Genomic DNA, 13888 nt, shown 5'->3' with positions numbered 1-13888 from the left:
TTTTGTATTTTTAGTAGAGATGGGGTTTCACCATGTTGGCCAGGCTGGTTCGAACTCCTGACCTCAGGTGATCTGCCTGCCTCGGCCTCCTAAATTGATAGGATTACAGGTGTGAGCCACTGTGCATGGCCTTATTACTTTTTTTCTAAAATATTTTAGAGTAAGTTGTAAAATAATGCCCCATTAACTCTAAATACTTCTGTGGTTGTTCTTTATTTTTAAAATGTAAAATTTTTAATTAATTTTTTAAATAGACAGGGTCTTGCTCTGTTGCCCAGGCTGGAGTGCAGTGGCCAGATCATGGCTCACTGCAGCCTCTAACTCTTGGGCTCATGGGATCCTCCCACCTAAGCCTCCTGAGTAGCTGGGACCACAAGTGTGCACCACCCCTTATGGTTAATTAAAAAAAATTTTTTTTTTGTAGAGATAGGGTCTGTTGATGTTGCTCAGGCTGGTCTTGAATTATGGCCTCAAGAGATTCTCTTGCCTCAGGCTCCCAAACTGCTGGGATTACAGGCATTAGCCAGCATGCCCAGAGGTATATTCTTTTTTCTTTTTCTTTTTTCTCTTTTGAGACAGGGTCTTGCTCTGTCACCCAGGCTGGAGTGCAGTGGCATGCTCACAGCTCACGGCAGCCTCAACCTCCCCAGCTCAAGCAACACTTTTACATCAGCTTCCTTAGTAGTTGGGACTACAGGCGTGCACCACCAAGCTGAAATAATTTTTGTATTTTTTGTAGAGATGGGGTTTCACTCTGTTGCTCAGACTGGTCTTCAACTCTTGAGCTCAAGCAATCCACCTGGCTCAGCCTCCCAACGTGGTAGGATTACAGGGGTGAGCCACCACACCCGGTTCCAGAGGTGTTAACTCTAAATACGTCAGTGGGTGTTTTCCCATCACCATGACACACGTTTATCTACATAACAAACCTGCACGTCCTGTACATGTAGCACATGTATCCCAGAACTTTAAATTAAATTTAAAACAATAAATAAGAAAGAAATTGCCACAACAGCAGCCATCCACATTGAGACAAGACCCTTGACCAGCAAAAAGGTTATAACTCTCTGAGGGCTAAGATGACTGTTAGCATTTATTAACAATAAAGTATTTTAAAATTACAAAAAAAAAAAGAAAAACACGATGTTGTAGTATGTCAAAAAATTGCATAAACTTAATTTAATCGTGAAGGAACATCAGACAAACAAATACTGAGGTACAATCTACAAAATTACTGGCTTGCACTCTTCGAAAATGTCAAGGTTGTGGAAGACAGACTGAGGAATTCTTCCAGATTAATGGAGATGTGATAACTGATACGCAGTCAGAAAAAATTTTTTTTGTTGTTGCTATAACAAGCATTATGGAGGTGGGGTGGGAGCACATGTTGTCAGGACTTCCTGAGACTGTGTCATGAAAAAAAAAAAAAAAAGTATTATTGGGGTGAGCAGGGTGGCTCACGCCTGTAATGCTAGCATTTTGGGAGGCTGAGGTGGGCAGATCACTTGAGGCCAGGAGTTCCAGACCAGCCTGGACAATGTGGTGAAAAACTGTTTCTAGAAAAATACAAAAAATTTAGCAGAGCCTGGAGGTGTGCATCTGTAGTCACGGCAACTCAAGAGGCTAAGGTGGGAGGGTAGCTTGACCCCAGGCAGGTAGAGGCTGCAGTGAGCCATGATTGTGCCATTGCACTCCAGCCTGGGCTATAGAGTGAGACCCTGTCTCAAAAAAGAAAAGAAAAGAAAAGAAAAGAAAAGAAAAAAAGATCAAATTTGAAATATCTGTAGATTAAGGAATAATACAGTGTTTGTCTTTTTTTTTTTTTTTTTAAGATGAAGTCTCACTTTATTGCCCAGGCTGGAGTGCAGTGGCTCCATCACGGCTCACTGCAGCCTCCGCCTCCCGAATTTAAGCGATTTTCCTGCCTCAGCCTCCCGAGTAGCTGGGATTACAGGAGCGTGCCACCACGCCCGGCTAATTTTTGTATTTTTAGTAGAGGCGGGGTTTCACCATGTTGGCCAGGCTGGTCTCAAATTCCTGACCTCAGGTGGTCCACCTGCCTCGGCCTCCCAAAGTGTTGGGATTACAGGCGTGAGCCACCGTGCGCGGCCCATTTTGTTTTTCATGGTACTTACAGTCCCTAGTTTAGCCTAAGGTAACAATGATAGCAGGCCAACGCAGCGTGTCAGAACTCGTGGATCCATGTTTCCCACGGTTAGGTCGTATCCCTCGCATTAGCGTAATGCTTGGCACACAGACAATGGCTACCACCTTCCCGATTATTTCCTTTTATCTCAGCAGTCAGCAGGGCGTAATGTAATTTATCTGCTTATATTTATGTCTTTCCCAAAGACTGTATTATTTCTCTATCCCCAGTGTCTAGCACATATTAGGTGCTTGAAAAATGCGTGTTTGTATTAGTGGTTGGGGTAGATACTATGGAAGAAGATAAGGTCTACTTGTTGGCCCGTGGATGGCATTTTTCTGTTCTAATGGAAAGGCTGAGGACTTCGGACGGCGCAGCCCGCGGAGTAACTTCGCAAAGGAGCCCGCGAGTCTCCACGTCGTTGGCTGCCGGGCCTCGGGTTTCCGCTGGGTGGGGAGGAAAGTGGGGCGGGAAATCGAAAAACGAACTCTCAGCTCCCGGCATTCCTCGTGGGCGGTGCTCCCCTTTGACCCTTCGCTCGCGTGCTACACATCCGGGCCTCTGCTACTAGTGAGAGGAAGATGGCGGCCGCGGCTGTGGTGGTTCCTGCAGAGTGGATAAAGAACTGGGAGAAATCAGGGAGAGGCGAATTGTGAGTGTTCGGGCCGGAGGCAGGCGCACTGCCGGGCCGGGCCAGGGCGTCAGCTGCACTCTCACCTGTGGTGGGAGGTTGGGGGGGGAAGATGTACCCCCTCCCCCACCCGGGCGGCGGGCGTGGATGGTCGGCTAGGAGTTTCGAACTCGGGGAGAGGTGCTGTTAACCGCCGCGGACCTCTTTACTTCCCTGGCCTCCCAGAAATCGCTACTGCCTGCGGTAGCTCGGCTTTCTTTAGCCTCTTAGTAGAACTCCTGTTCCGCCCCTGCAGGTCTCTGCGCTCCCTCTTGGTCTCTTTTTGTGTCCCCCTTTTCGCTTGATCTCACTGGGCTCCTTTATCTTTATGGGGCTGCGCTGGGGCGATTCGGACTTTCCATTTCTCTCTGTCCCATTTCTTCACTCTGCACCCGTTGGACTCCGCAGTTTGGAGCTTGGCGCCTCCTCTGCCTGAAGTCCGAGGAGGGCGAACCGTCCCGGATTCCCTCCCCTCCTCTTCGCCCGCTGCCGCGAAGCCCGGGGCGCCGCGAAGAACCCGGTTTGGCACCTCTCGTCCTCCCGGGGAGCGGTCTCTTGACTGTCCCGGCCTCGCGTAGCGCCGTGGGGAAGTGTGGCAGGGATTGCCGCTTTCCCTGAAGAACTACAGACATTTCTTTGCTCCGTCTGTTCACCTTAGAGCTATTCAGGGTTGGATTTAACTTTCGTCATTAAATGTTCCCTAAACCCCATTTTATCCTGGGACTGCAACTAATTCTGGCAACTCTCCAAGCTTCTCGAGTACCTAGGATAACGCGTTTCCTTTAGTCGTGAAACTTTTCCCCCGTAACGCCGAAAACAGTAATTTGCCATACCCCTAGTCTTCTCGCCCCCACATTAGAGCGCTCCCTCCTCCCCTCTCCCTGAAAAAAGTCGTTTAAGCAGCAAAGCAAACCTCAGATTTAAGAAAACATATTAATAACAGCTTCTCATTTCCTTCTCTGGATCGCTTTTAGATGCTAACGCTCAACCCTGGATGAAATTAACTCTTGTTAGCCATTTTTGTCGTCCTTGCCCACCCCTCTCCATTTCTAGTAGCCAGTTTACCGTGGCTCATGCTAAAGATTCAGATCTTTGTAACTTCATTACTTGGAACGAAACACGAGGAACGCGTTGCCGGATCCCGCGCTTGTAATAGTGCCAGCCTATGTGGCTTCCTCCCCCGCACCCCCCGCACTGCTGTATGAAGTCTTAACAGTGTGAGCGCTAGAATTCCCTAAATAAGCGGCTGTCTTAGCCACTTAACTAGCCGAGTGACCTTGGGTAAGTTCCTTAACCACTTGGACTGTTTCCCCTTGAGTAAATTGGGAATAATAAGTACTCTACTCAAAGGATTGTTGTGAAGACTAAATAATGCCTGTAAAGCACTTGGCTTATAGTAAGTGCTCAAGTGATAGCTATTAAAAGTAATATTATTCCAACCTTTAGATATTTAAACTTCTCAGGACAGCTCATGCACTTAAAGTCTGTACCACTCTGGTTAGCAATTAATTGGTCTCTGACTCCTTCATGTGTTTTTACTCTTGCACTGTAATGAATTGAGAGGCCCTTGAAAGATAGGGACTATGTCTCATATTTCTTTCGGTTCCACGCACGCCCCCCCCCCCCCCCAGCATATGCTTAGAGTGCTTATTGGTTTATTAATTGTCAGAGAAGACTATTTGATAAACCTTCGTTTTTAACTGTAATGAATATTTTACAAATCCTCGTACATGCTAGTTAACAAATAGCTATCAAGTTTGTTAGCTAGTTGACAAATAGCCATCACGTTTGATAGCTAGTTGACAAATAGCCATCAAGTTTGGGGAAGGCAAGATGGGAAGTTACCCAGCCAGACCATCATCTTCATCCATATTAGGGTAATCCACCAAAACTCGTAAAGCAATTCACTGTTTTGTTTACTTTTAAAGCCAGCTCATTTATTTAGGGGCTGTTATCTTTGTAGATTGCTCAGCTTCCTCCTTTCAGCTACTGTTTTTTGACAGTTTTGCTTTTCTTTTTTCCCCTTGAGACGGAGTCTCGCTCTGTCGCCCAGGCTGGCGTGCAGTGGCGCGATCTCGGCTCACTAACCGCTGCCTCCCGCGTTCAAGCGATTCTCCTGTCTCAGCCTCCCTGTCTCACCCTCCCGAGTAGCTGGGACTACAGGCACGTGCTACCACGCCCGGCTAAGTTTTTGTATTTTTAGTAGAGACGGAGTTTCACCGTGTTAGCCAGGATGGTCTCCATCTCCTGATCTCGTGATCCGCCCGCCTCGGCCTCCCAACAGTTTTACTGTTATTGCTCCCACCTTAGAATGAGTGGTATTAGGGCTACAAGGTGAAATTCTGCTTGGCTTCTGACTGGTAATGGTTGGAGAAAAAGTGATGTAGGAGGTCGAAATACCTAGAAAAAATGGAATTTTAGGTTCACATTATGTGTATTTATATAATACATGCTACCTGTCATAGTTCTTATATTTGAAGAGCTGCTTCAAAACTGTTATTAGAAGCCGGGTGAGGTGGCTCACGCCTGTAATACCAGCACATTGGGAGGCCGAGGTGGGTGGATCACCTGAGGTCAGGAGTTCGAGACCAGCCTGACCAACATGGAGAAACCCCGTCTCAACTAAAAGTACAAAATTAGCCAGGCGTGGTGGCACATGCCTGTAATCCCAGCTACTCGGGAGGCTGAGGCAGGAGAATCGCTTGAACCCGGGAGGCGGAAGTGGCGGTGAGTTGAGATCCGCAGCTGTCGCACTCCAGCCTGGGCAACAATGGGAGCGAAACTCTTTCTCAAAAACAAACAAAACAAAAATAACAACAAAAAAACTGTTATTAGAACTTACGTGTATGTAGTTATTGCATGACTTGTGGAATGTGGATTGAATTATAGTAGATCCAAATCAGTATAGTCAGTTTTATGATTGCATTCTGTTACAGGAAGAGAGTTTAAAATTGTGTAACATAATAAGCTATTTTAAATAGTTAAACACATCACCATTCAGTACTTAGTTTCAGTTTATTTGACCTGTTTTCCCTCTATGAAAACTTTGTTGCATATAGCATGTCTTTGGAGTTTTTGTATCTTCTTAAAGATAGGTGTTAGCATTTTCATATTACTAGGCAGAATACGTGGTGGTGCAAATAATACAAAAAACATTTTTCCTTTGTCTGAAAACAGCCTCTGAAATATAAAAGAGCAACGGGAAAATTTAAAAATGAAGGTAGTGTGCCACCAAATTATTAGTGAATCTATTTATAGATTTGGCGTTTAGAATATGACCAATATTTAAAATTATACCTTGGGTGAATTTTTCCTTTTTAACAAGATAAATTAGCAGATAAGCTTTAACTTGACTGAAAATTACCTTTTTTAAAAATAATGTGATGTATTTCATGAGGTTGTTAATTCATTTCTTGTCTGTCAGTTCTTACCACCATAAATCTTTTCTGGGGGTGGTTGTCAACTAGTGTTGAAAGCAACATATGAGATGTATGGGATATTTTATAACTTTCAGATAGGGCAAATTCTTAATTGTATGCCATGAAAAACAACTGTCTATTAAATGGAAGGTCTTGGCTTTGAAGAATGTTTTATTAGGTAATTAGGGAGAAAAGTAAAACTGTATTTTGCCTATCTGAATGGTCCATCCATCGCATACCTAGATATCCCATTATGTTTCCAGATACCAATTATGTTTTTAATGCTAAATTATAGAACTCTTAAAGAATGACCTTTTCCAAGAGGGCTCAGAAGGGCAAAGGAGGGCTACCAAAATGTAATTGTAATTTCCAATAATACTTATATCTAAATGCAAACTCTTTCAAATTCTGAAAGATATGTATTTGATCACTTAATTTTGGAATTAGTTTTAGTTTCTTGATTATTTTATATTGACGTAGAACTTGCCATGATTAAGCTAATAAACTTGCATGTACTGGTAGATCCGGTGGAGAATTCTGGTTTTGATAGAAATCATTAACACAGTGAACTCAACATTTCTTTATCACAAGCAACCTTAATGGAGAATTGATATTCGAAGCTCTTAATCTGAAGATGCTAGCCTCATGTTAATACTTAGTCTAATTTTGAAATACTTATGTTTGTTGAATATCATCTGTTTGTTTGAATAGCTTATTTTAGGTATCTCAATTAGGAAGTTTTGTTAGGTCTTACCTTATTAATGGTAGTTATAATAAAGTTTTAAAATTTAATTGCCAAATGTTTTGATTGCTACTCTTTTTCTTCTGCTGCTACGACATTATTTTAAACATTCTAGAACTTATTTAAGTACATTTGGTTGTTCAAAACATGCCATATGATCTGAATTTCTTGGAGAATTCTAGGTAGAGGGTTATAATCATTCTAAGAAATTTTAGTCTTGGTGGTTGAGTCTTTTTTTCCTCGCAAAGTTGCTCCAAATTCAGCCAAAGCTTTATCTGAAACCTTTTCTTGATGTCTCAGTTTTCATTTCGTATTTAATTTCCCATTTCGACCTGTATTCATAAACTAAGTATAAGTCTTAGTCTGTTTTCCTGGGAAGAGAAACATTCTTCAAGAAATGTTGAAGCAATGTCAGGAGGTTGTATAGGCTACTGCCTTGTTTGTTAAAAAAAAAAAAAAATATATATATATATTCTGTAATGCTTTAATGTTTAGGTAGGGTGAGTGCTGTCAATACACTTGCGCTTTTTTCCTGCTGTAAGTGCGGCAACTCCTGTTGTCTTTTTTTCTTTTTCTTTTTTTTTTTTTTAACATTTCCTGTTTCTTTTTCTTTTAAATGCATGTTTCTACAAGATAAAACTATATTGTCCCAGTATTCATTTTTGTGGGTTTTGTTTCTGTTCTACAAATGATAATAGAGGTAGCACTTTGCTTAACTACATTTAACCTTTTTGTTGTCTTGTTTTAAAGAATTAAGTGAAGCGTAAATAGCATCAGCTTTTTATATATGAAAGCCACATTTGCGATGTGAGCATAATCAAGTAATTTAAGCTTGTGACTCTGTTTCCTTTTTACTGGAAAATGGGAACAAGTAAGATGAAAAGCCGTATACCCATGTTAAGAAGTATTCACAAAATACCTTTTAAGTCCTTGAAGGAACCTCAGACATTTTATTCAGTTTTCCATACATCTTTTGACAGAAAGTAGATTCTGTCCTCGTTCTCAGGGACCTGAGACAGCATCTCCATAATAGCACTAAACAATTTTAAAAGTGGAAAAAAACGAATGCCTGGCATGGTGGCATGTGAGGTGGTGGTGGCGTGCACTGTGGCACACACCTGTAATCCCAGCTACTTGGGCAACTGAGGCAGGAGGAAGGATCGCCTGAGCCCAGGAGAGCTCTGGGTGACATAGCGAGAACCTGTCTCTATTTTTATTTAAAAAAATAAATTAAAAAGTGGAAAAATGGTAAACTCAAGTATTTGAAAGTTATTAAGGGATTAAAATAATTTCAATTTGGACTAAGACAGAAAATTTGATTATTTTTAAGCCATATTAAAGTGGGCAACTATTAGAGGTAGTTTTGTTTGTTCCTTTCCCTATAATTTAGGTTAGTGACCTAAAACCATTAGGCAGGTGTATAGTAAGACAAATGTAACGTTCAGAAACAGTTTCTTTAAGAATCCTTGGTGGGCTTCTGTTAGTGAATCACTTAGGGAGAAGAGCACAGATACATCTACTTGTTGGCGGAAAATTCTTAGTGTTTGTTTTTAGTTTCTTGTTATAACTAAGGAATACCTGTTTTATTTTTTTATTAAAAAAGTTATTTTTAACTAATTTTTTTTTTTTTTTGAGACAGGGTCTTGCTTTGTCACCTAGGCTGGAGTGCAGTCATACGATCACGGCTCACTGCAGGCTTGACCTCCCAGGCTCAAGGGATTTTCCTGCCTCAGCCTCCTGAATAGCTGGGGCTACAGGAGCATGCCACCATGCCTGGCTAATTAAAAACATTTTTTTTGTGTGTGTGTATGTATAGGGATGGGGTTTTGCTATATTGCCCAGGCTGGTCATAAACTCCTGGCTTCAAGTGATCCTTCCCCCTCACCCTCCCAAAGTGCTGGGATTACAGGCATGAGCCACTGCGCCCAGCCAAAGGAATACCTCTTTTATACTAGGGAAATATAAGTATCTATTATGCAAACAAATTGCCTTGTTGTAATAACCTTTCAATGGTTCCATATGCAACTTGAGCAAATCTTTGAGATTCTAATAGTTCATGATGACATTGTCATCTGTGTCCTAATGAACATGTTTGTAGCCTGGTGACTGACAATATAGAATTATATTTCAGTTATTTCTTAAAGTTATGTAATGATGACTGTACCATTAGTCTAGGTAGGAGTTTGCAACACTGACGCAACCTCTTCCCCCCAACCATTGGAAGGCTTTTTGCAAAAGATGTGCATTAAGATTGTTAAATAGAAATAAAACTGTTGGAAATGTGAGGAAGCAAATGCATTGTTATAAGGAAAAGTTTTTTTTTTTTTTTTTTTTTTAAGACAGGGTCTCACTCTGTTGCCCAGGCTGGAGTGCAGTGGCATGATCTTGGCTCACTGCAGCCTTGACCTCCCAGGCTCAAGTGAATAAGGAAGAATTTTAAACAATTATTTTGTTTCTCTTTCTTTCTCATCCTTTCCTTTTCCTTTCCTCTTTTTATTTTTTCTCTTTTTCTGTATGAAGGAATATTTGAAATTGCATTTTAGTAGCCTGAGTACAAAGGGAAAGATGAGTTACTTTATTCTCTTAAATTCTTCTTTCAAAGACATGGTGCTTCCTGCTATTATTATTATTATAATTTGAGGCAGAGTCTCACTCTGTCGCCCAGGCTGGAGTGCAGTGGTGCGACCTCGGCCCACTGCAACCTCCGCTTCCTGGGTTCAAGTGATTCTCCTGCCTCAGCCTCCCGAGTAGCTGGGGTTACAGGCATGCTCCACCAAGCCTGGCTAATTTTTGTAGTTTTAGTAGAGACAGGGTTTCACCATACTGGCTAGGCTAGTCTCCAGCTCTTGGCCTCAAGTAATCTGCCCTCCTCGGCCTCTTAAAAGTGCTGGGATTATAGGTGTGAGCCACTGTGCCTGGCTCCTGCTATTATATTCTAAAGGGAATTGACCCTATAGGGGAAATAGGAACCCAAAGAAGGAATTGTTTTAATACTTCATAGTAAATATTGAAGCAATCTTGATATACTTATATATCTCCTCTCCGCAAAAGACCTAGATGGCATTTTTAGGTTATATCTTCTGATGCTAATCTGAAGCAGATATTATTTCTATGTTGCCTACTGGAAGGAAGATTGATTTTGTTTTATATTCCAGATAAACTTAGGTTTAACATATTTTGTGAAAATAGAAGCTTAATCAGTGGTTTTTTTTTTTTTTTTTTTTTTAGATAGGGTTTCAATCTGTTCCCCACGCTGTCCAGGCTGGAGTGCAGTGGTAGGATCACCACTCACTGCAGCCTTGACCTGCAGGCTCAAGTGATCCTCCCAGCTCAGCCTCCCAAGTAGCTGGTACTATAGGCACGCACCACCACACTCGGCTAATATTTTTTTTCTGTTTTTTTTTTTTTTTTTTTTTTGAGATGGAGTCTCGCTCTGTCACCCAGGCTGGAGTGCAGTGGCCGGATCTCAGCTCACTGCAAGCTCCACCTCCCGGGTTTATGCCATTCTCCTGCCTCAGCCTCCCGAGTAGCTGGGACTACAGGTGCCCGCCACCTCGCCTGGCTAGTTTTTTTGTGTTTTTTAGTAGAGATGGGGTTTCACTGTGTTAGCCAGGATGGTCTCGATCTCCTGACCTCGTGATCCGCCTGTCTCGGCCTCCCAAAGTGCTGGGATTACAGGCTTGAGCCACCGTGCCCGGCCTGTTTTTTTTTTTTTGTAGAGATGGGGTCTCACTTGTTGGCTAGGCTGGTCTTGAACTTCTGTGCTCGAGTGATCCTCCCACTTAGGCCTCCCAAAGTGTTGGGATTATAGGCATGAGCCAGCATACCCAGCTTTAACCAGTGTTCTTTTTTTTTTTTTTTTTTTTTGAGACGGAGTCTAGCTCTGTCGCCCAGGCTGGAGTGCAGTGGCCAGATCTCAGCTCACTGCAAGCTCCGCCTCCCGGGTTTACGCCATTCTCCTGGCTCAGCCTCCCGAGTAGCTGGGACTACAGGCGCCTGCCACCTCGCCCGGCTAGTTTTTTGTATTTTTTAGTAGAGACAGGGTTTCACTGTGTTAACCAGGATGGTCTCGATCTGCTGACCTTGTGATCCGCCCATCTCGGCCTCCCAAAGTGCTAGGATTACAGGCTTGAGCCACCGCGCCCGGCCTTAACCAGTGTTCTTAACCAACCACTGTTCTCTTCTCAACCCATTAGAAGGCCTGTCTAGTCTCCAGGGAAGTAGTTGAAAGTGCTTGGGACCAAACTTACACCAGCTTACCATTCATAAGATATTCTCAGAATAATTTTTTTTTAGTGAGAAATGTTTAATAGCTAAATGACATTTTCTTTCTTTGTTTTTGTTTTTGAGATGGGATCTTGCTCTGTCACCCTGGAGTGCAGGGTGGAGTGCAGTGGTGCGATCATGGCTCACTGGTGCGATCTTGGCTCACTGCAGTCTCAACTTCCTGAGCTCTGGCGATCCTCGCATCTCAGCCTCCTGAGTAGCTGGGACCACAGGCGCGTGCCGCCATGCTCTGCTAATTGTTTGTGTTTTTGGTAGAGACGGGGTTTCACCACATTACCCAGGCTAGTCTTGAACTCCTGAGCTCAGGTGATGTTACCAGGCTGGTCTCGAACTCCTGAGCTCAAGCAATTTACCCAACTTGGCCTCCTAAAGTGCTGGGATTACAGGCGTGAGCTACTATGCCTGGCCTGACATTTTCAAACTAAATATTTAATTTAGTAAATGCTCTCCATTGCCCTTAGTTTTTATTTTTATTTTTTCTGAGACAGAGTCTCGCTCTGTTGCCCAGGTTGGAGTGCAGTGATGCAGTCTCAGCTAACTGCAACCTCTGCCTCCTGGGTTCATGTCATTCTTCTGCCTCAGCCTGCAGAGTAACTGGGATTACAGGTGCGCACCACCGCAACCAGCTAATTTTTTTTTTTTTTTTTTTTGAGACGGAGTCTCACTCTGTCACCCAGGCTGGAGTGCAGTGGCACGATCTCGGCTCACTGCAAGCTCCGCCTCCCGGGTTCCCGCCATTCTCCTGCCTCAGCCTCCCGAGTAGCTGGGACTACAGGTGCCGCCACCACGCCCGGCTAATTTTTTTGTATTTTTAGTGGAGACGGGGTTTCATTGTGTTAGCCAGGATGGTCTCGATCTCCTGACCTCGTGATCCGCCCGTCTCGGCCTCCCAAAGTGCTGGGATTACAGGCTTGAGCCACCGCGCCCAGCCATCCAGCTAATTTTTATATTTTTAGTGGAGACAAGGTTTCATCATGTTGGCCAGGCTGGTCTTAAACTTCTGACCTCAAATGATCCACCCACCTTAGCCTCCTAGACTTCTGGGACTACAGGTGTGAGCCACAGCTGCCGGCTTCCATTGCCTTTTTATTCTTTGGTTTTGAACATACTTTTGTGAAACCTGGAAGTGAATTGTTGACTAGCAAAAGTTTACTCTGCTGACTTTTAATAACCTTACCCTGCTCATCCTGATGATACAGTATTGACACAGTCAGAAGACACAGAGGTGAGCTGCAAGGTTACGTGTAATCTGCAAAGTAGATAATCTCTCTGTGGATGATTGTAATCTGGCATCTTATTTAGCCTTAGATGTGATATATAAGCAGGTTCTGTTAAGTCTTTTTTTTTTTTTTTTTTTTTTTTGAGATGGAGTCTCGCTCTGTCGCCCAGGCTGGAGTGCGGTGGCCTGATCTCAGCTCACTGCAAGCTCCGCCTCCTGGGTTCATGCCATTCTCCTGCCTCAGCCTCCTGAGTAGCTGGGACTACAGGCGCCCGCCACCATGCCCGGCTAATTTTTTGTATTTTTAGTAGAGACGGGGTTTCACTGCGGTCTCGATCTCCTGACCTTGTGATCCGCCCGCCTCAGCCTCCCAAAGTGCTGGGATTACAGGTGTGAGCCACCGCGCCCGGCCGCTCTGTTAAGTCTTAAAATTATTTGTTTCATTGACTAGAAAAAGGATTACATGATATATAAACAGGTTCTGTTAAGTCTTAAAATTATTTGTTTCATTGACTAGAAAAAGGATTACTAGATACAAAAGAGTAAGAAACTCTTCTATATGAATTCATTGGCTCTCTTTAAAGCCTTGTGCACCTTGGAAGAATTTTTTTTCTAAATTATGAAATGTAACAAAAATACAGAGAAGTCATGAAACCTCAATATAGAGCTTAAAGAGTCATTGTAAGATGCACCCCCATGTAACTTACACCCAGGTTAAGGCAACATACCATTTGTTCCCAATCAAACCTTTCCCACCTCCCATGTAGTAACCATTATCCTGACATTTATGGTTTTCCTCTTTCTTGATTTTTCTCTTTTTTTAACCTTGCATCTTCAGCTCAAAGGAACTTTCTTGCTTTTCTTTGCAGTGTCATTACCAAATATGTTTAATTTTTTTCTTGAACTTCATATAAATGAAATTGAATATTTATCCTACTGTATCTGGCTGCTTTTGCTCAACAGTTATGACTTTAAGATTCATCCATATTGTATGTTTGCAGTTCATTGATTTTCCTTTTTTTTTAGTTCATTCATTTTCATAGTTGCAAGATACTCCATTGTATACCAGTGTTTATTTTTATGCTGTCTTGTTGATAAACATTTTTGTTGCTTCTAGTTTTCGGCTATTACTAACAGTGCCAATAGAAACATTATACAACAGTTTTGGTGTATACAAGCATGTGTTTTTGTGGAGTATATACTAGGTGTAGAATCTCTGGGTTATAGGTTACACTTTAGCTCTGTTAGATATTGCCAAGCTATTTCAGTGTACACTCCCACCAGCAGTGTATGAGTTGACCTTGTTTCACATTGTCACTACATTTGATATTGTCAGACTTAAATTTTTTGTAAATATGTATGTAATTTTACTGTGGCTTATATTTTCATGAGCATCTTTTTATAT

At 42.6% G+C, this 13888-nt stretch overlaps 1 protein-coding gene across 19 annotated transcripts in view; it reads left to right on the top strand.

Annotated features, from left to right (window-relative positions):
- Positions 1–2715: 2715 nt before the first annotated feature.
- The window catches only part of THOC2 (THO complex subunit 2), a 132183-nt gene continuing 121010 nt past the window's right edge, over positions 2716–13888 (top strand). For all 19 annotated transcript variants that reach the window (XR_010584235.2, XR_010584237.2, XR_012429866.1 and 16 more), the window contains exon 1: positions 2716–2798. Coding sequence is in view for 12 of the 19 variants with exons in the window: in XM_005594509.4 (XP_005594566.1) it covers positions 2728–2798 (71 nt within the window). In the remaining 7 variants the exon portion in view is untranslated. The remainder of the gene's footprint in view (positions 2799–13888) is intronic.

The sequence above is a fragment of the Macaca fascicularis genome, chromosome X (genome assembly GCF_037993035.2).
Source record: "Macaca fascicularis isolate 582-1 chromosome X, T2T-MFA8v1.1".
Classification (NCBI taxonomy): Eukaryota; Metazoa; Chordata; class Mammalia; order Primates; family Cercopithecidae; genus Macaca; species Macaca fascicularis.
This window is presented reverse-complemented; position numbering and strand designations above follow the sequence as displayed.